We start from the raw sequence: 20,258 nt of genomic DNA, 5'->3' as shown, positions 1-20,258 counted from the left end.
CTGTTAAGGGAGCACAGCAGAAGGATGTCTAAACCTTAATGGGATTCAGGACAGATTTCTTGGATTTGAGATACGAGCTAGGACTTGACAGATAATTAGAAAGTTATCTGGAGGAAAAGGCTGTTACTGGCAGAAGAAAGGGCAAATGAGAAGGCTTGCAGACACAGCATAACCTGCCTTTGGGAACCTGTAAAGAGAAGTTTGGCTGGAACAGGCAACAAAAGCAAAGGAGAGGTGTGAGATTAGTGGGGTGGGTGATGGCCAAGCAGAGCCTTATTCTAAAAGCTATGGGGAGCCACTAAAGAATTTTATAGAGGAATGATATGATCAGAATTTTCTCTTTTACTGTATATATTTATTTAAGACAGAGCCTCACTGTGTTGTCAAGGCTGGTCTCAAACTCCTGAACTCAAGCAATCCTCCCACCTTGGCCTCCCAAACTGCTAGGATTACAACCATGAGCTACTGCATCCAGCCCAGAATTTTCTCTTTTAGAAAGACCTCTCTAGCAGCAGGCTTCCAAGGTTGATTCTTGGGTGGCCAGACAGAGACCAGGGAGACCAAGTGCAGTCATGGCGTCAGCCACAAAATAGATGGCAGGATGAACAGGGGACTGATAGGAGATGTACTGCTGAAAGGTCCAGAGAACACAGGGCTTGTTGAGTAGTGGGATGTGGAAGTGAGGGAGAAGGAAGAGATCAGGATAACATTTAAGTTGCCTGCTTGAGCAACTGGGTAGAGGGGGGCTGTTTATTGTGATAGGCTGAGTGGCAGATTTAGAGGCCGCAGCATTAAAAAAAAAAATGGCTTGAGGGCCATTACATGGAAGGCACCTATTGGAAATCTCAACAAAACAATTGAACATGGGGTGTGGAGGTCTGGAGATGGCTTTGTCTAAAAGACAGTAGAGGCGTGTTGGGAGAAGAGGAGAAAGGAACCAGGTAGGAGGGGCTTACCTACTCTGTGTGTGAGCTTCTGATGTTTTCAATAGTCACTGGCATCTTTATCCTTTGCTCGTGGTCTCTCTGAGCTCCAGCTAATGGTGCAGGATCCCCAAAGGGAAAGATTGAAGGCAATTACCCAGTTGATTTCCTCCTTAGAATGATTTAATTTACCATGTTGTTTTGTAAAGGACATGTTTAAACCTTTACAGACAAAAAAGAAATTTTGTGGTTAATTTGGGCTCTACATTTTAAGTAGATAATAACATCAATAAAATCAAGTTAGTTTAATTAGAGTTGATTTCATAGGAGACATTTTGCTGATATTCCTATAATTGCTCTTTACAATCTTTGAAGATTATATACCGGTACAAGTATGGATATAAATATATAGATAGATGTAGACATAGATATAATATACTTGGTTCTGGATATAGGGTGATTTGGATATAGAGCTAATAAGCCAAATACAGGCATATAAACAATCTGGGATTAATAACAGCTCACACACACTTACTGTGCTCAGCACCTTTTAAAGTGATATAAATATACTAATTTACTTAACAGCCAGGATACCCCTATGAGGTAGATACTGTCATGATTTCTATTTGATAGATAAGGAAACTAAGGTATCAATGGGTAAGTACATTGTTCAAGGTTGCACAGCTGGCACCAGCATTTAAACTAGGTAGTGTAGCTCTAGAGTTTGCTAGTACCATAACTTTATACTGCCTCTTCTTACCTATATCTTATAGATAAATGCCTAAACGAATTTAAAGTAAAATTCCTGTCCCCTTGTAAGACTGGATAAGCTGTAAAAGAGGCTGTGCATTTCATCAATTACACATGCACAATTAGAGCCTATATCTAATCAGGCCTGATGACAGCCACAGACGTTTGTACAGATTAATGATCAGAGAAGAGGAATTGATGGGCCAGGGAAGGTTGAAGCTGTCAGCTTTTAGGAAATGCCCTGAGCCAAAGCAGCCATTGATGTTGTAAACTGAAATGTGGCAGCTATAAAAGGACTGTCAGATCCTTCCTTTGCATAAAAAGTATTTATTACCATGCACAGAAGCCCAATTTTGTGGCATGTAACAGAGATCTGTATTCGTAACTACTCACTCAGAGGTCTTTAGTATGCCTCGTCCATCCTCCTCCCCATCCTGAGGACATGTGGAAGAGCTCCTTTCTGCTACTTCCTACATTTTCATAGACCCATTGGGAGACTTAGAAGTGTCCTGGTACGGGCAAGAGGCTTGCAGGCATCCACAAATGGTACCTTGCTTGGCATAGCCAAGCTCTATAACCTCTGGTGAGTGCCCCACCAGAACAAGCCCTGGGTTTGGGTGATGAGAAGGTCTCACCCAAAGGATGGGCAGTCACTGCCTGGAGTCAGAACAACAAGAGCCCTAGGCATGCAAATCATGCTGCCTTTTGATTCCTCTCTTGGTCCATTCACCTGCCCCTACTTATTGCACAGCTTCCAGGACAGGTTCCAAGCAATCCCCTCACTTGCTCCTCTTCCTCGGTCTCCACCTTGGGTACTTACAAAGTCGATTTAGGCAAGGAAAGGATGTACTCAGCCATCTATAATAGGGTGCATTGACTTAAACTTTGCAGATTCAAGTCTCTTGACTCTTATTCTGGTGATTAAACCTTTTAGGGAATTGACCCTCATCAGCTAAGAATATAATATTTTGAGTATAGGCTGGACACAGTGGCTCATGCCTGTAATCCCAGCACTTTGGGAGGCCGAGGCTGGCAGATCACCTGAGGTCAGGAGTTCGAGACCAGCCTCAACATAGAGAAACCCTGTTTCTACTGAAAAAAAAAATACAAAATTAGCCGGGCATGCCTGTAATCCCAGCTACTCGGGAGGCTGAGGCAGGAGAACTGCTTGAACCTGGGAGACGGAGGTTGTGGTGAGCCAAGATTGCGCCATTGCACTCCAGCCTGGGCAACAAGAGCGAAACTCAGTCTCTCAAAAATAAATAAATAAATAAATAAATAAATTTTTGAATATAATAAGAAATATATTTTTTGTCTTCCTCCCTGTTTCCTGACACACAGTTCCAAGAACCCCTGGAATATCCTCAGTGATAAGTGTCTTTTTGTATGCTAATGAGAACACTAGGGGCCCTGGGTGGCCTCAAGATGGGGTTAGAACTTTCAGCCTTTCAGCCTGCTGTCTGACCTCTGGGAAGGGGAGAGGTGCTGAAGTTAGAGTTGATCACCAATTGACAATGATGTGATCAATTCTGCCTGTGTAAGGACACCTTCATAAAAACCCAAAGGACAGCATGCAGGGAGTTTCCAGGTTGCTGAATACGTAGAGGTACTGAGAGCATGGTATAGTTCAGAGAGGAGCATGGAAGCCCGTGTCCCTTCTCGTATACCTTGCTCTATACATCTCTTCCGTCTGACTGTTACTGAGTTGTATTCTTTATAATAAAAGGATGAGCATAAGTAAAGTGCTTCCCTCAGTTCTGTAAGCCATTATAGCAAATGATCGAACCTGAGGAGGGGGTTGTGGGAACTTCCAGTTTATATCTGGTGGGTCAGAAGCAAAACCTGGACGTGCAATTGGTGTCCAAAGTGGAGCAGTCTGGGAGTACTGAGCCCTTAACCTTTGGGATCTGGCACTGTCTTCAGGCAGATAGAGTCAGAATTGAGTTAAAGCGTAGGACATCCAGTGGGTGTCTACAGAGAAATGGAGAATTGCTTGCTGTGAGAAAAACTCCATGTGTTAATGACTAGAAATGAAATAATGTGAGAGTATAGAAAAAACAATGTTTTGGGGTTTTTTTTCTGTACAGTACAGTGATAGAAACACTGTGCTTGTTTTAGCTGTTCTGAAAACCTGGACTCCAGATTATTTTGTGACTGCACAGTACATACTTCATACTCTCTCGAGCATATTTCCCTGGGTTAAATGAAGCTTCAGCTTTAGGGCCCTCATTTGCATTGGTCTTTACCAAGACTTGATGGAGCCCTAGCATTGTGTTCATGTGGTTATATATTTTTGCGAAATTTGCAAAAGTTATTTCTTAATGATTTTTGTTCTCATTCTTAAAAAACAAACCTCCAATGTTTGTGCTTAGTTGCTTAGTTGTTTTTTTGTGTGTTTTGTTTTTTTGTTTTGTTTTGTTTTTTGAGACAGGGTCTTACTCTGTCACCCAGCCTGGAGTGCAGTGGCATGATCTTGGCTCACTGTGACCTCTGCCTCCCAGGTTCAAGTGGTCCTCCCAGCTCAGCCTCCAGAGTGGTGAGACCACAGGTACGCACCACTATGTCAGGCTAATTTTTTATATCTGTGCTTAGTTTTCCATTATTTTGCTTAAGGAAGTCTCCCCAAGGTGTGAAATCTTCGGGTTCCATAATGCTTGGAGTCACCCCTGCTCTGCCTCCCTTGTTCAAAGGTTGTTCCAGTTAATAGTCCTCATACATGTTTTTGTTTGTTTTGGAGGCATTTGGGTTTTTTGTTTGTTTGTTTGTGGGCTTGGAGATTTTTCCAGTTCTAAATGTTTAGATGATGACTAAGTAGAATCAGAGAAATGGAGATTTCTTTAACTAAAGAAAACTAAAAATATACTTTTGCATAGCAATGTTATTCAGCCACAGTGAACTTTAGGACCGCTACTGGGAAAGAAAGAATACAATGGGACATGGATCATGGAACTTGCTCCACTGAGAGAGATGTGTGATGAAACCATGAGTTTTTAGAACAAAATGGCTTCTTCTAGAGTTTGGGGCTGAGTATTAGAACTTTGTCTCTCACAAGAACTCAGCAAGAAAGGATAAAGGCTTCTGTACCTTTACCAGCAAACTATCTTTTCTTGAAGCAGTTATATGACACAGCATCTGTCTGCTTCTCTTATTAGTGAAGAAGGATTGCAGGATTCCTCTTTTATGATTTTTATTTAGGTAGTATCAGGACCACAAATGGAACAAAGCATAATTGCATACAATTTTGGCTGGCCTAAGAAATCCTGATAGGTTAAAGTCCAGATGTGGGAACTCTCACACACAGGCCAGTTATGCCCATCACATAAGGAGTCTGCATCCTGAAAGGTTTACAATAGCAGTCCCTTGTTCAGAAGGTCCTCCTGAAATGCCCATCACATCCAGAGTGGTCCTTCAACATGGGATTTGCCCACAGCTTGTCAATGGTATCCATTGAGAAGTGATAAACATTTGACACTATATAATCATTTTATTTCAAATATGGCCTGAGTTAGGCCTAGATCTGTTTGTTATTTGGTAAGCAGCACACTCACATCTTCAGACATTCTACCTGGAACATATTTTATTTTATTTATTGTTATTATTATTTTTGAGACAGAGTCTTGCTCTGTCACCCAGGCTGGAGTGCAGTGGCGCAATCTCGGCTCACCGCAACCTCTGCCTCCTGAATTCAAGCGATTCTCCTCCCTCAGCCTCCTGAGTAGCAGAGATTACAGCCATGTGCCACCACGCACAGCTAATTTTTATAATTTTAGTAGAGACTGGGTTTTACCATGTCAGCTAGGCTGGTCTTGAACTCCTGACCTCAGGTGATCCTCCTGCCTCAGCCTCCCAAAGTGCTGGGATTACAGGCATGAGCTATCATGCCCAGCCTCCAACCCCTATTCTAACCTCTCCCACTTTCTTCTCTAGAGCCCATTATTGATTTTCTCAGAGTATCATTTGTGCTCTACAATAATCACTCCACATCCTCTCCTTACTAAATCCTTCATTGCTCTGGGCAATGCTTATTCCCTAGCAATTACACATTGCTAGGCAGATTACTCTCTAGTTCCCCACCTCTCAAGCCCAGAATATGAGGCTTAGAATTCCCTGGCATCCCCCCATGCTTCTAGGTTGTTGTTCCATCCCTTTTTATAGATGATCTCTGTGAAGCCCCTGCCCTCCAGTTGAACTCTTTTCTTTCAACCTATGCTGCCATACCCTATAGCTCTCCAGGTCACTCCTCCTGTTTCTCATGCAGCTCATCTGGCTCATGGTTGTCCCTCAACTCTGTTTCCTGTTGTCCTCCTGAGTCGGTGGTCACCATGCAACCCTCTCACCTCGCTATTCTTTTTTTTTTTTTTTTTTTTTAAATTTATTTATTATTATTATACTGTAAGTTGTAGGGTACATGTGCATAACGTGCAGGTTTGTTACATATGTATACTTGTGCCTTGTTGGTGTGCTGCACCCATCAACTCGTCATTTACATCAGGTATAACTCCCAATGCAATCCCTCCCCCCTCCCCCCTCCCCATGATAGGCCCCGGTGTGTGATGTTCCCCTTCCCGAGTCCAAGTGATCTCATTGTTCAGTTCCCACCTATGAGTGAGAACATGCGGTGTTTGGTTTTCTGTTCTTGTGATAGTTTGCTAAGAATGATTTATCCTCTATTCCCATCATCCTCACCCCGTCATCCCTCACAATTCCATTCACGTGCCTCATGTTGACCCTTAGGGCATCTAACACTGAAAACCTTCTGAAACCTTAAACTTACAAAATTATCTTCTGGGCTTACGATTTTTTTGTCTACTGTTTTTCCCACTGTGTCATTCCTATGAAACTCATTTATCTAACTCATCCAGAACCTTGAAGTCTCACCTCTTCCCATTCTTTCAGTCGAATGTGATACTCCTGGCTTCTCTTTTCTCCTCACAACCTCTCATAGTCAGGCATCTCATTGCCTACTTGCCAACCCTTTCAAGTTATTCCTTCATCTTTCTTCTCCTATGCCTCAACACACACACACATACACACACACACACACACTTGTCTCATACTCATCACCTTGGAATGACCCAAATATCCACTTCCTCCTCTCCTGGGGGGGACATGGCATGATATATTAGGTGCTCTGTATTCTTCCCAGAATCATCTGGTTCTGTAGGTCTATGAGACTGCCTATATTTGTTTCCTGGGGCTGTCATAACCAAGTGCCACAAACTGAGTAGCTTAAAACAATACAAATTTATTATCACACAATTCTGAAGGCTAAAGTCCAAAGCCAAGGTGTCAGCAGTGCTACCATCCCTCTGGATCCCATAGGAGAATTCTTTTTTGCCTCTTCCTAGCTTCTGGTGGTTTGCTAGCAATACTTAGCATTCCTTGGCTTGCAGAGGTGCCACTCCACTCCACTGTCTTCACAGGACACTTTCCCTATGTTTCTCTGTCCTCACATGGCTATTTTCTTATAAGGACACTAGTCAACTTAGATTAGGGTCCCACACCACTTCAGTACAACATCTTTTTAACTAATTACATCTTTGATGACCCTATTTCCAAACAAGGTCATGTTCTGAGTTCCTGGGGTTTGGACTTCAACATACCCTTACTATCTCTTCTCTCTCCCTCTTCATTAGTTTCATTTCTTCAGCCCATCAGTGTTTCCCCACACTACCAAAAATCTGCTTGTGACCACGACTTCCCATGTAGTTATCCCAGCTCCCTGGTTTTCATTGACAAACTCTATTTCCAGCTTTTTCTCTGCCCTTCACTTCTCCATCTGTAATTAATCTATTACACATCTGTTCAAATAGCTCTCTCAGTAAGGTCATCAGCATCAGTCCATTTGTCAAATCCAATGGTGTCATCTCCACCTTCACCCTATTTGACTTCCGTGCAGTATTCGATACCAGCATTATCACACTTCTTTGAAGGGCAGCTTTTTTCTGACCATTATGTTGTACAATTAAGGGTCTCGCTAGACCTCCTGTCTTTCTCCAAGCCAACTGGATCCTTACTTCTGAGACCTTATTGTACAACAGTTTTCAGTGTGTGGTTTACAGACTCATGAGGGATCCCAATACCAGTTCCTATGTTATCAAAACTATTTTCATAGTACTACAAGGTATCATTTACCTTTTCAACTGTGTTGACATTTATACCCACGGTACAAAAGCAATGGTGGTTAAAACTGCTGGTACTTTAGCATGAATCAGTGCGGTGCCACCAACTTGTGCTAGTAATACAGTCATGTGTTGCTTAACCTCGGGAATACCTTCCGAGAAATGTGTCCTTGGATGATTTTGTTGTGTGAACATGATAGAGTGTACTTACACAAATCTAGATGGTATAGCCTACTGCATATCCAAGCTCTGTGGTATAGCCTATTGTTCCTGGGCTACAAACCTGTACAGCATATTATTATACTAAATTCTGTAGGCAATTGTTACACTTAAGTATTTGTGTATCTCAATATACCTAATCATAGAAAACGTACGGTAAAAATATGGCACTATAATCTTGTGGGACCACAGTCAGATATGCAGTCCATTGTTGACCAAAACTTCATTATGCAGTGCATGACTGTATTTCTATTCTTCACAGCCACACACTCACAGTTTAAAAAAAAAGAAAAGAAGAAAGCAGGAAAAGAAAGAAAATGCCAATTTTACTTAGAAATGTCCTTGATAAGGCAGTAAGTTTTATTCATTTTATTAACCCTTTACCCTTAAGCGCACACCTTTGCAATTTTCTGAATAACAAAATGGGAAGTCCACATGAGAAGTACTCATGTGGCATCTGGAAATAAAATGTCTGACTGGAGGAAACATTCTAAGCTGTCCTAAACTGCCCTTAGTACTTTTCTCATGGAACACCATTTTTACTTGAAGAGACAACTGACAGGAAAAGTATAGTTATGGACACTTCGGTATATGGCAGACAGTTTCTCAAAAATGAATGAAGTGAATCTGCTGCTATAAGAAAAATAACTGACAGAGTGTGTCGCCAAGAATAAAGAATGAGCTTTCAAGCAAAAATAACACTTTGGAAAACTTGTATCCACCAATGTGAATTCCACAGCTTTTGAATTTCTAAAGACTTTTTGATAAGCTAGATGGTAGATTAAAAGTAATGGCAAAAACCACAATTACTTTTGCACCAAACTATAGTTTTAATGAATGTGATTTTTAATATTGTATTGAAATTGGTCAGTTTGGAAAAGTTACATATTTCAGGGAACCAATATTTTCTAAATGATTAATGTACGCTTATGAAATCATTGGGTTAAAATTTATTCAAAGTGCAAAATAGATAAATGGATCTTAATAAAATCAGGTAAAATGTTATGTGATTATGCAGTACACTTTAAGAAACTACTACTTTTTGAGTTTTGATGAGATATCAAGGAAGAATACTCCCAATTATTTGAAGGGCTGTTAAAATACTCCACCCTTTTCCGACCACATATTTGGATGAGGCCAGCTTTTCTTCATACCCTTCAGTCAAAACAACTTGGTGCAATAGATTGAATGCAGAAGCAGATATGAGTTTCCAGGTGTCTTCTAGTAATTTGGAAATTAAATAGATGTGCAAAAATGTAAAACAATGTCAATCTTCTCATTAAATGTTTTCTTCTTTTGGAAAACAGTTATTTTTCATTAAAAAGTTTGTGTTAACAAATAAAGGGTTTATTATTATTACTTTTAAATGGATTTATATATAAATACTTTCAAGTTTCTCAGTTTTAATTTCTGGTACCATAAACATTGTTTTATTTAAAACCCACATTACAAAAATTCTTTAGGATCCTCAATAATTGTTAAGAGTGTAAAGAGGTTCTGAAACCAAAGAGTAGAACTTTAATTCAAATAGGACGCTACAAAGAGAACTGATGTTCAAGGAGAAATTAATAATTTATTGGGTTTGTTGGGTAACAGAACTGGAGAAAAATGGTAGCCAGAGGACAACAAAATATTATTGTGTCCCTGGTGAGAACCTGTGCATCAAGACCGTAGAAGATTTTCTGTAATGGCAGGTGGAGAATTCCTACAGCTAGTGCTTTTGGTGACACTGTTTTGCCTCAAGGTACATCTAGTGGCTTCATTGTGTTAGATCTGCCTCTAACTAATTTGGTCTGGTATCCTGTTGCCTCAGCAAATTATATGTTTGTAATGTCACTAATGGAAACAAAAATAGAGAAGGCTAGCGAGTTCCTATTCTTGGACAACTGTCACCCCTACAAATAAAGTTCCCAAAAGGCCTGAAAAGAGAGGACATGCTGAGTAAATGTCAGCTGTTTATTATTATCATCATTGTGGACTTTAAGCCCCATATGATCCCGTGAAAACCCTGGCCCCTGAGCTCTGGGCTACACCCCAGGTTTGGTGCAAGAGCTCCTTTTGTTTTTCAGCTTAAGCCCAAAACAAGGAATATCAAAGAGTTTCATGTCAATGGCCAACTCTAACTTGGTGGGAGTTGGTGCCTGGAGCCCTCTTTTGAGGATCAGTGGGAACAAGATGTTCTTGATGTCTGCCAATGCCTTACAAAAGAGGCAGCACATTGTCAGCACCCCCCTAAACCTAAAAGCTGGACTCCTTGATTCTTTGCTCTTAATGCAGTCTCTTGAGGCCAAATCGCTCTGATAAACTGAGATGTGAAGCACAAAAATGAAATACGAAATGAAAAGGAAGGAATTAGACTCAAAGGAGAAAAGCACCTCGCTTTCAAAGGCTAGCCTTAACTGCCCATGCTTAGGCATTGGATAGGTGATGAGAAAGTGAAACTCCCACCCTGGAAATGGAAAAACATACCAGCCACAAAGAAGACCCAAGTATTCTGTCCTTAAAAATAATATTGTACTCTATATAGAAACAGGAGTTTTTAATCTCTTAATTTCTCCTATTCCTGAAAACTTCCCAAACTCATCAAACTACCAGCTGTGATTTGATCAGTTCAGAGTACTCTCATTGTGAGGAAACAGAATTCATTTTAACCATCAGGATTCGTGCTCAGGAAAACACAGTATTGGTGGGACAGACTTCCATAATGAGACTCCTTGGAGTGGTAGCTGAAGCCCTGAGTCTGGGACTTGGCTAATCCCAAGGCTTGAGAGATGAGGGGAGACAAAAAACCTGCTCTGCATAAGACAAGGAAAAAGTCTTGTTTTGTTCATGATGGGAAAAGGAGTATAAGAAAAAAACAGAATGAGAGAAAGAACCCCTCAAATCTCCACAAATGTCATTAAAAAAGCAAAAGCTTTTATTGTATTCTTTGGGGTCCTTGGACTGGTATAAAAGAGAAGAGTGTGGGCAGACAAAGGAGTCAAAGATAGGAGGGGCGATGGGGGAGCTGCAGCCTGAGGATTCTTAGAAATCGGCAGCAGGATGTGGTGTGGAAGCATCACCAACATGGGCTTGAAGGTCTGATACAAGTTCATTTGGATCCCCAAGAGGCAGGAGGACTTTCCGTGAAGTTTAAGTTACTCTTCCTGTGGAGCCTCAGAAGTCAGTGTTTTTACAACCCCACCTCACTATATTGATTCTCTTAGATGTGGTCACCCTTTAGACTTGGGTCAGTGTATTGCTATACATCTCTTGCTCTTATTAAAATAAGCATCTCTTCCTATCAACCTGACAGTATAATTCTTTATAGAGTTGACAGTATCTCTCTAGTTAGGGTCACAAGGACTTTGGCCTGGTCCTGGATCTGCCACTGACTCTCCCTGTGCCCATGGGTAGGTCCTTATCTTTTCAGATCTCAGGGTTCTGATTTGTAAAATGATGGAGGTGAGGAGGAAAAGGTTGAGTTCATCATCTCTTAAATCCATTCCTAGTTAAAATTCTATGAATCTTGCAGTATTAATATTTCATGCATCTCCATTCTTCCTTGTACTCACTGTTATGAGAAATTACTTTTTACTGTTGAAATAAAAGAATCAGGTTGGTTACATATATAATTTCCTTAGTGGCAGTTTCTCTATTAAGAACACACTAGCTTATAACATATACTAATTTTCTTATAATAAGGATACTTTTATGGCTAAGAGGAATCATACAGATCAGACAGATGTTATTAACATATGTACCTATATATTTTTTCTTTTTTAATTCTCTAGTTTTCTGTTATGCCTTTCCCCAGTGTTCTGGGTGTCCTCTTACTTGTGTGTATCTGCTTCACCTGTTAGATTGTTAGATGGTTGAGGGTCAGAACAATGTGATACTCATCTCTGTATCCTCTTAAAGTCTAGAGAGAGACCTTTCCTCATAGAAAGTGAGCATTTAATAGATACTTATTCAGTCGAATTGAAACTGTGTATTGAGTCTAAATTTTTTAATTATTGCTTTATATTGTGATAGCTTAGTTATGCTGTAGGAATAAAATAATTCTCAAATCTCAGTGATTTAATGCAACAGAGATTTTTTTTCCTTGCTAAGGCAAAGTTGGCTATAGAATGGAGTTGGAGTAGGGAGAAAACTATTTCTGCTTCATACAGCCACTTGGGGACTCAGAGTGAAGAGAATCCTGTTTCTGACAGCTGTACCTTTTGAAACACATGGCCTCTTCAGAGAAATAAACTGAAAAATTACTCAAGGGCTTTCTTCTGCCCTCTACACGTATTTCGTTGACCAGGACTAATCAAATGGTACTGCCTGACTAGGAAACTGGGTGATGTGGATCCCATATTTTTAGGCAAGAAAAGTGCCCACCCCTCCCTAGGCCCAGCATGGTGTCTCATGCCTGTAATCTCAGCATTTTGGGAGGCCGAGACAGGTGGATCACTTGAGGTCCGGAGTTTGAGACCAGCCTGGCCAACATGGTGAAACCCCATGTCTACTAAAAAATACAAAAATTAGCTGGGTGTGGTGGCACATGCCTGTAATCCCAGCTACTCAGGAGGCTGAGGTAGGAGAATCACTTGAATCCAGAAGGCGGAGGTTGCAGTGACCCCAGATCATGCCAGTGCACTCCAGCATGTGCAACAGAGAGAGAGAGAGAGAGAGAAAGGAAGAGAGAGAGAGAGAGAGAGGGAGGGAGGGGAGGGAGGGAAGGAAGGAAGGAAGGGGAAAAGAAAAAAGAAAGAAAGAAAGAAAGAAAGAAAGAAAGAAAGAAAGAAAGAAAGAAAGAAAGAAAGAAAGGAAGGAAGGAAGGAAGGAAGGAAGGAAGAAGGAAGGAAGGAAGGAAGGAAGGAAGGAAGGAAAGGAGAAGGAAGGAAGGAAGGAAGGAAGGGGAAGGAAGGAAGGAAGGAAGGAAGGAAGGAAGGAAGGAAGGAAGGAAAGAAAGAAAGAAAAGAAAAGAAAGAAAGAAAACGAAAAGTGCCCCCAAGATTGGTAATCACTAATGTTTACCCTGTGCTTTACTCAGTAGCTCCAGTGTTTTGGAGATAATGAACTTCTTTGAGAATCTGATGGTCATTACAATCCCTCTCCTCTAGAAACACTCAACATTTTGCATAATTTCCTATGTGTTTCATGTACTTTGAACCCTATTCACTGGTTCTCTAGAGAACCTTAGACCAAGATTATAAATCCTTCAGGCATGTTTTGCACCTGGCAACAGACCTACAGATGAAAAAAGAAAAAATACATTACTGCTGTTCTATTTAAACTGTATGTTATTAACAGTCTATTTATTTAGTTGTTTGTTTTTATCAGATATGGCATCATACAAGACCCATGGCCAACGGATTTCCCTCTGTGTTTGTTTTTATCAGGAAAAATTTGAGGGACTGTTCCGGACTTATGACGACTGCGTGACGTTCCAGCTATTTAAGAGTTTCAGACGTGTCCGTATAAACTTCAGCAATCCTAAATCTGCAGCTCGAGCTAGGATAGAGCTTCATGAAACCCAATTCAGAGGGAAAAAATTAAAGCTCTACTTTGCACAGGTAAGGTGATTGTTTACCAAAGTTATTCTTTTTGCCCTACATTATTTTTTACTGTTTTAAAATGTAAATGAAGCCTTTTCCATTTTCAGATTGGTTGGTAGTCTATAAATTAATTCACTGAGAAATAGACCCACATCATGATTCCCAGACAGGAACAGCTTAGTGGCTTAGAAAACAGACTCTGAGAGTTGCCAACCAGAGCAAGTTGCATAACCTCACTGGGGCTCCATATTCTCATCTGTAAATTGGGGATGATCAGGATCTATACCCCATACTGTTGTTATGAGGATTGCATGAATTATTGTGTGTTTAAGTGCCTAATATTTGGCAAATGCACAATAAATGCCAGGTAGTAGTTATAATAAGAATGATGTAATCACAGCTACTCCTAACCTTCCTATCAGGGTTATAATTAAAACTTAAATTATATGACAGCTTTAGTGGAATGTATAACTTTTCAGTGATTCATATTTATGAGAAAAGGTTACAAATATATGGAAATTAATTTGTTTCATCCAAAAATCAATTCTAGCTGTTCCAAAACGAAATGGGTAATTCTTGGCAATGCTTATAAAGTTCACAGCAATAGAAATCAATATCCATCATGTTCCATTAGTGCCCTCACCTCATCACTAGATACCTTGATCCATCTCTTAAGTGATCTGTTAGTATGGTTTCCACCTTTAGACTCTACAGAAATGGCACAGTGAAAAGAACACAGACGTTGGCCCTGCATCCATGTTCAAATTCCATCATTGCTATTCTCATGTGTGTGATATGGACCAACCTCAGTTTCCTTGTCTTTAAAATCTCACCCCGTTCCTTAAAAAGTTAAGCATTGAATTACCATTTGACCCAGCAATTCCACTCCTAGGTATTTAAAACAGGTACTCAAACAAATATTATGTACACACACGTTCACAATAGCACTATTCACAATAGACAAAAGGTGGAAACCACCTAAATGTCCATCAATGGATGAATGGATTAGCAAATTATAGTATGCCCATATGATGGAATATTACTCATCCATAAAAAGGACTAAAATACTGATAAATGCTACAATGTGGATAAACCTTGAAAACATTATACTAAGGGAAAGGAGTCAGACACAAAAAGTCACATACTCTGTAATTCTACTTATAGGACATATCAAGAACAGGTAAATCTGTAGAGACAGAAAACAGCATGGTGATTGCCAGTGACCAGTGGGAGACAGGAGTGGTAGTAACTGGTAATGGTAGTACTGGTAGCAGTAGGCAGAGGAGTTCCTTTAAGGTGATGAAAAGAGCTTGGATCTGGATAGAGGTGGTTGTTGCAGATTGGAAATGTACTAAATGCCACTGAACTGTTCACTTTCAAGTGGTTAATTTTACGTTATGTGAATTTCACCAAGGAAGGAAGGAGGAAAAGAGAGAAGGAGACAAGGAAACATTTGGCAGGTGCATGGTGGGACAGTGGACTGGCAGCATCAGCATCACCTGGGAACCTATTAGAAATGCAAACCCTCAGGCCCCATCCCAGGCCTCCTGAATTAGAAATGTGGGGGCTGGGGCTTAGCAATCTGTGTTTTAGTAAGGACTACAGGTGATTCTGACATACAGTAAAGGTTGAGATCCACTGTTTTCAGGATTAAATAAGGCAGTTGAGCACATGGTATGTGGTAAGTGGTAATTATTATTACAGTCAGGTTCATCGGTTCATTTGTCACAGGCTGAAACTAAACCCACATTTTAATGTGCCAACATGACACATCTGAAGCCATGATGAATAAGTGTCTTCATCTCTACTCTATTTGAAAGGTTCAGACTCCAGAGACAGATGGAGACAAACTGCATTTGGCTCCACCCCAGCCTGCCAAACAGTTTCTCATCTCGCCCCCTTCCTCCCCACCTGTTGGCTGGCAGCCCATCAACGATGCCACACCAGTCCTCAACTATGACCTCCTCTATGCTGTGGCCAAACTAGGACCAGGTAAGCTTTGCGGTCCATTTTAAAAATAAACATTTGTCAGCAACCTAGAAAAGCCAAATTAGATTAACAACCTTGAAATCCTGGGTTCACGGTAACACTGCATTTCTAATGGGTTTATTCTTCTGTGTGGACAATGAGAGGGAATGATGGATGAGAATGCAGCATCAGACTTTGCACCTGTTCAAAAAGCAACTCGGGAACCTGTACTAAAATGGTGTCAGGTCCGTGCAGCTTCCGGATTGCAATGCAGATATTTTAAGATCCAACAGCATTACCTAATTCTTGTGGGATTTATCTCGATACCAGGAGGAAATTATTTCCTCAGAACAGACAAAATGAACCCTACCAGCTGGAAGGAAGCATCTATGCTGTGCAACCCAGTTTTATTGCTGTCACAGTGCTGGTACACACTCAGGAACCCCCTGTTACAAGAAAACCTGCCACCAAAGTGAAACCTCCAAGTTCCTAAGAAGTCAGTTACAGCAGCCTCTAACTTTAAAAAAATCTTACGGTCACTTTGTTATCATGTTGGCGTATGTAGCTCTGATTCACTCATTCTCACTGCAGTATAGTATTCTAAAATATGAATCCACCACCACACTTTCTTTAGCCACTCTCCTGTTGATGGATATTTAGATTATTTCCAGGTTTTTTGCTATTCCAATCAAAGTAACAGTTAACATTCTTGTACATCTCTATGCACTTGTCCAAAAGTTTCTTTAGGCTTTGTACCTAGAAGTGATACTGCCCTCAATTTCAGCAGATGATGACATCTTGCACCCCAAAGTATTTTTTCCTATATTATATTAGGAGAGGAAATAATAGAAATTGAAGGTGCTGAAACCAGGTGGGAGCTGAGATTTTTAGCACTGTGAATTGAGTGGTAACTAATGGCCATTATGTCTGCTGTATCTACTGCTGGTTATCTTGGGATAGGAAGGAGCTTTAAAAATAGAATCTGAATGCCTGACCCCACCCCAACAGATTCTAATTTGATGTGGGTAAAGTCCAGGTATCAGTACGTTTTAAAAGCTTCCACGCTGATTCTAATATGCAGATGAGTTCAAGAACCACTGGTAGCTAAATGCCAAATACCAAGAATAGTAAACTTATAAGTTCTTACCAGCATTTCTTAATGTGGCAGGAAAACATTTGGCCCAGAGTCACCCACCTCAGAAATCTGCTGTTTTAATCATCGTGTGTTGATTCTTGTGTACACCAAAACCTGAGAACCCTAGGAATTATGGTGACCAACTGTCCTGGTTTCTCCAGGACTAAGGAGTCCCTGGGCCCCAGGACCTTCACTGCTAAAGTCAGAAAATTCCCAGGAAAACCAAGAAAAGCTGGTCATCTTACCAGGTACCCAGATTAAGATGATGCTGGTCTGATTAATAAGCACTTCTTGCAAGAAGATTGCCAGATGTTACATGTGTGGCCTGAAAGTTAAATTATAGAACTTTCAAGAGCAAGCTCATTGGAGGTTTCTTTGTAATCAGCATCACATCGCTCAGCTTCTCAGGCCCTTTAAAATGGCCATAAGTTTTACCTTCAAGAAGCAGGAGGTATGTCTAACTAACATATTAGACATTGCTGATGTCTAATTATATTGACTGATGAAAGAAGCAATATAATAACAAGGGAGATGTTAGTGAAATATGATTTCATTGAACATCTAGTTCACATCCAGGATCCTGATCTTAGACACTCCCCCTTCAGAGAGCCACATGTGCGATATGTGTAAACACTGCACAGTGTGTAAAGTAAATTGAGTCTACTCACGTGAAGCCTTTTGAAGCCCTTCCCCATAGTCATTCAGGACATTGCAGAAACAAACAAGCACACATATCCAAATGGACCAATTTCAGCCAAGGTCCTTGGAGCTGTCAGTTTGACTCCTATGCACTGATATTGACAAGAACACCCTTGAACACTTTGTAGAGGTGTTTTGAATGTCAGCCAACAGAGCTCTTTATAGAATCACTAAGGTCTTGGCTAGAGGACCTAGGAGTCTGACCTGCATTTTACAGAAAAGGAAACTGAGGCCCAGAGCGAAGCGGGGAGCTGATTTGACAATGAAAGTGCCAGAGCTTCCAATGCTGTGCTCTTCCTAGTTCACTATTTAGAAAGGAGGCTCAGGCTATGTCAAACTTTCTGACCATCACACCCCAGCTGGACTCCAGTTCACTCATGTGAAGCTGGTTGTCCAGTAAAATTCAAATCATTTTTTATCAAGAATGTGAAAGAACATTAGTTGTTGTTTGTCAGTATTCACAAAGATTGATGCAGGGAAAGCTAGAGGCAAGTTCCAGACACCCTTACTGGCTGACCGAGCTGAGCCCAGACTCCGGAAGGCATAGACAGGGACAAATGTGACCTGGGACTGATGGAGGCAGAAGGCACAGATGGGATGGGAATTAGGCCCTGGAAGGGATGCTCACAGAGCCTGACACAGAAGAGGAAGGAAGAGGGAGGAAGGAAATGGTCTTAAAGAGGCAGAGGAAAAAAAAAAAAAAAAGCAGTTGGCAGTAGGGGGTGGGGGGCTCGGAGTTGTAAATAACTTATCAACAACATTAAAAATGCAGACCTTTTACCTTAATTGTACAGCTAATCTATAGCACCCACCTTCTTTTATCACAATAAATGTACCATCTACCATTTTTGAAGGGCCCTACTTTGTGAAAAGCACAGAGATAGGACCTATTATTATCCCCATTTTATGGATTAGGAAACTAGGCTGTAGAAAGAAGCATGAACTTTCCCAAGGTGACACAGCTGGTTGGCGACATCGTCGAATTTCAAACCCTGGCACTTCTGACTCCAGAGAGTAAACTTCACCGCTCTGCCAGCTGGCCTTCTATTAAGGATACTGGTTGGCTTGGCTGACTTCAGGCCTGCTCTGCTCCAACTCTGGCAAACATTTATTCTAACCCTGAATCAATAATTATAATTATTATTATTATTTGAGACAGAGTCTCACTCTGTCACCCAGGCTGGAGTGCAGTGGCACGATATCGGCTCACTGCAACCTCCACCTCCCAGGTTCAAGCGATTCTCCTGCATCAGCCTCCTGAATAGCTGGGACTACAGGCACGTGCCACCACGCCCAACTAATTTTTGTATTTTTTAGTAGAGACGAGGTTTCACCATGTTGACCAGGCTGGTCTCAAACTTCTGACCTCGTGATCCACCCACCTCAGCCTCCCAAGGTGCTGGGATTTCAGACGTGAGCCACCACGCCAGGCCTCAAGAATTATTTGTAACAAACACCAATCTAAACTTCTAGAAAGCCTAACCTAGTGTCTGGTAAATGTGCAAATGGAGACTTGTGCATTCGGTACAAGAGCAAATATTGAGAGTTTCCTGATTTTTAAGGATGACTGATACTGTGTCCATGGAACAGCTGCCATCTGGATGTATTTTTTAGGATATGTTTCTCTCTATTCCCTGCCAGCAATTTGGGACTGTTTGTCTTTATTTGGTTATCCATTTATCCCTTTTCTATGTGTTTGAAGCTTCCTCAGCCCCACACATGCATGATTTGTGTCCAACAACTGAGTTGAAAATATCAGAAGTTAAATTAAAGGTTGTTTCAACTGCAACAATAAGGGAGCGGGGTCACACCCTGCCTTTTCCCCATGGCATCCTCCCCCTCATCGTGTCTCTGCCCCCTTCTCAACCAGGTGCCAAGGCAAGGGGTTGCTCCTTCAGTCTCCTCCTGTCACTTTGCACAAATATTCACTTTTCCTTATGGCAATTTTCTATTGTTCAACTTACTGTCTTCTCTTCTTATTGAGGGAAAGAATGCATGTTTCATTCATTTTGGTACTCCCAGCACCTGAAAGTACCTGGCACTTAATTGATGCTCAATAAATACTGGAGGAATTAATACATGAATGAATGAATGAATAGAGCAGAGCTATTAGCCTGCCTAGAGATAGTTTCTTTACTGACAAATTGTTGCTTTCTTATAGCTTTAGCCAGACTCAGTCCAGAAGCATTAAATTCATGTTTTCTATAATTAGAGGACTTCTAGCATTTTCATTTAAAAAAACGTGATTTAGTAAAATTTATTTTTAATCCTTTGGCAAAATCATTTCGGTAACAAATTATAACTAATTTCATGTTAAAGGATGACTACCTCAGTTCCAGAAGTACAGAAACAAATTAGAATGAGAGCATAGAAAAGCAACTCAAATGATCAAAGGAATGGAGTTTTGCATTAGAGGAATGAAGAACAGTGTTTAACTGGTAGAGCAGAGTGATTGAGAAGGTATGTAGACATTTAAAGCTGCTGGGAAAAAGTCAGTCTAAAGAAAGAACATTATGGAGCAGGGATCTAGAGTGAGATGGGACTCAGGCTAAGTCAACTGACTGGCTGCCCCCAGAGGCAATGGCACAATTTATTAGGATCCTTTCGTGGAGAACCAATGAAACAGTAGGGATCCAGGCCGCATCTCAGACAAGCAAGGGGCAAAACAGTCTCTAGTTCTTTAAGGAAGAATACTGGTGACCTTCTTTCAGAGAGGGACAAGTCCAATTCCTGAAAACTTCTAGAGTGGTCCTAGAAACAAACATAAAGAAGCACTGCAATTGTAATGGAACCATGATCAGACCCAAACCTGTGGGTGCCTATTGAAATCCTTTGAAATATTTAAGATGTTATGACAGGAGACAAGGGCTACGTTATATTCAAGAAGTGTCTCTCAGTTCTGTTTATTATACCGAGA

The 20,258-nt window shown here is 40.9% G+C and overlaps 1 protein-coding gene across 5 annotated transcripts in view; it reads left to right on the top strand.

The window, feature by feature from the left end:
* Positions 1-20,258, top strand: part of RCAN2 (regulator of calcineurin 2) — a 258,854-nt gene that overhangs the window by 223,728 nt on the left and 14,868 nt on the right. For all 5 annotated transcript variants that reach the window (XM_003897687.3, XM_003897686.3, XM_009205308.4 and 2 more), the window contains 2 exons: positions 13,384-13,557; positions 15,360-15,531. In XM_003897687.3, the coding sequence (XP_003897736.1) occupies positions 13,384-13,557; positions 15,360-15,531 (346 nt within the window). The remainder of the gene's footprint in view (positions 1-13,383; positions 13,558-15,359; positions 15,532-20,258) is intronic.

The sequence above is a fragment of the Papio anubis genome, chromosome 6 (genome assembly GCF_008728515.1).
Source record: "Papio anubis isolate 15944 chromosome 6, Panubis1.0, whole genome shotgun sequence".
Taxonomy (NCBI): domain Eukaryota; kingdom Metazoa; phylum Chordata; class Mammalia; order Primates; family Cercopithecidae; genus Papio; species Papio anubis.
This window is presented reverse-complemented; position numbering and strand designations above follow the sequence as displayed.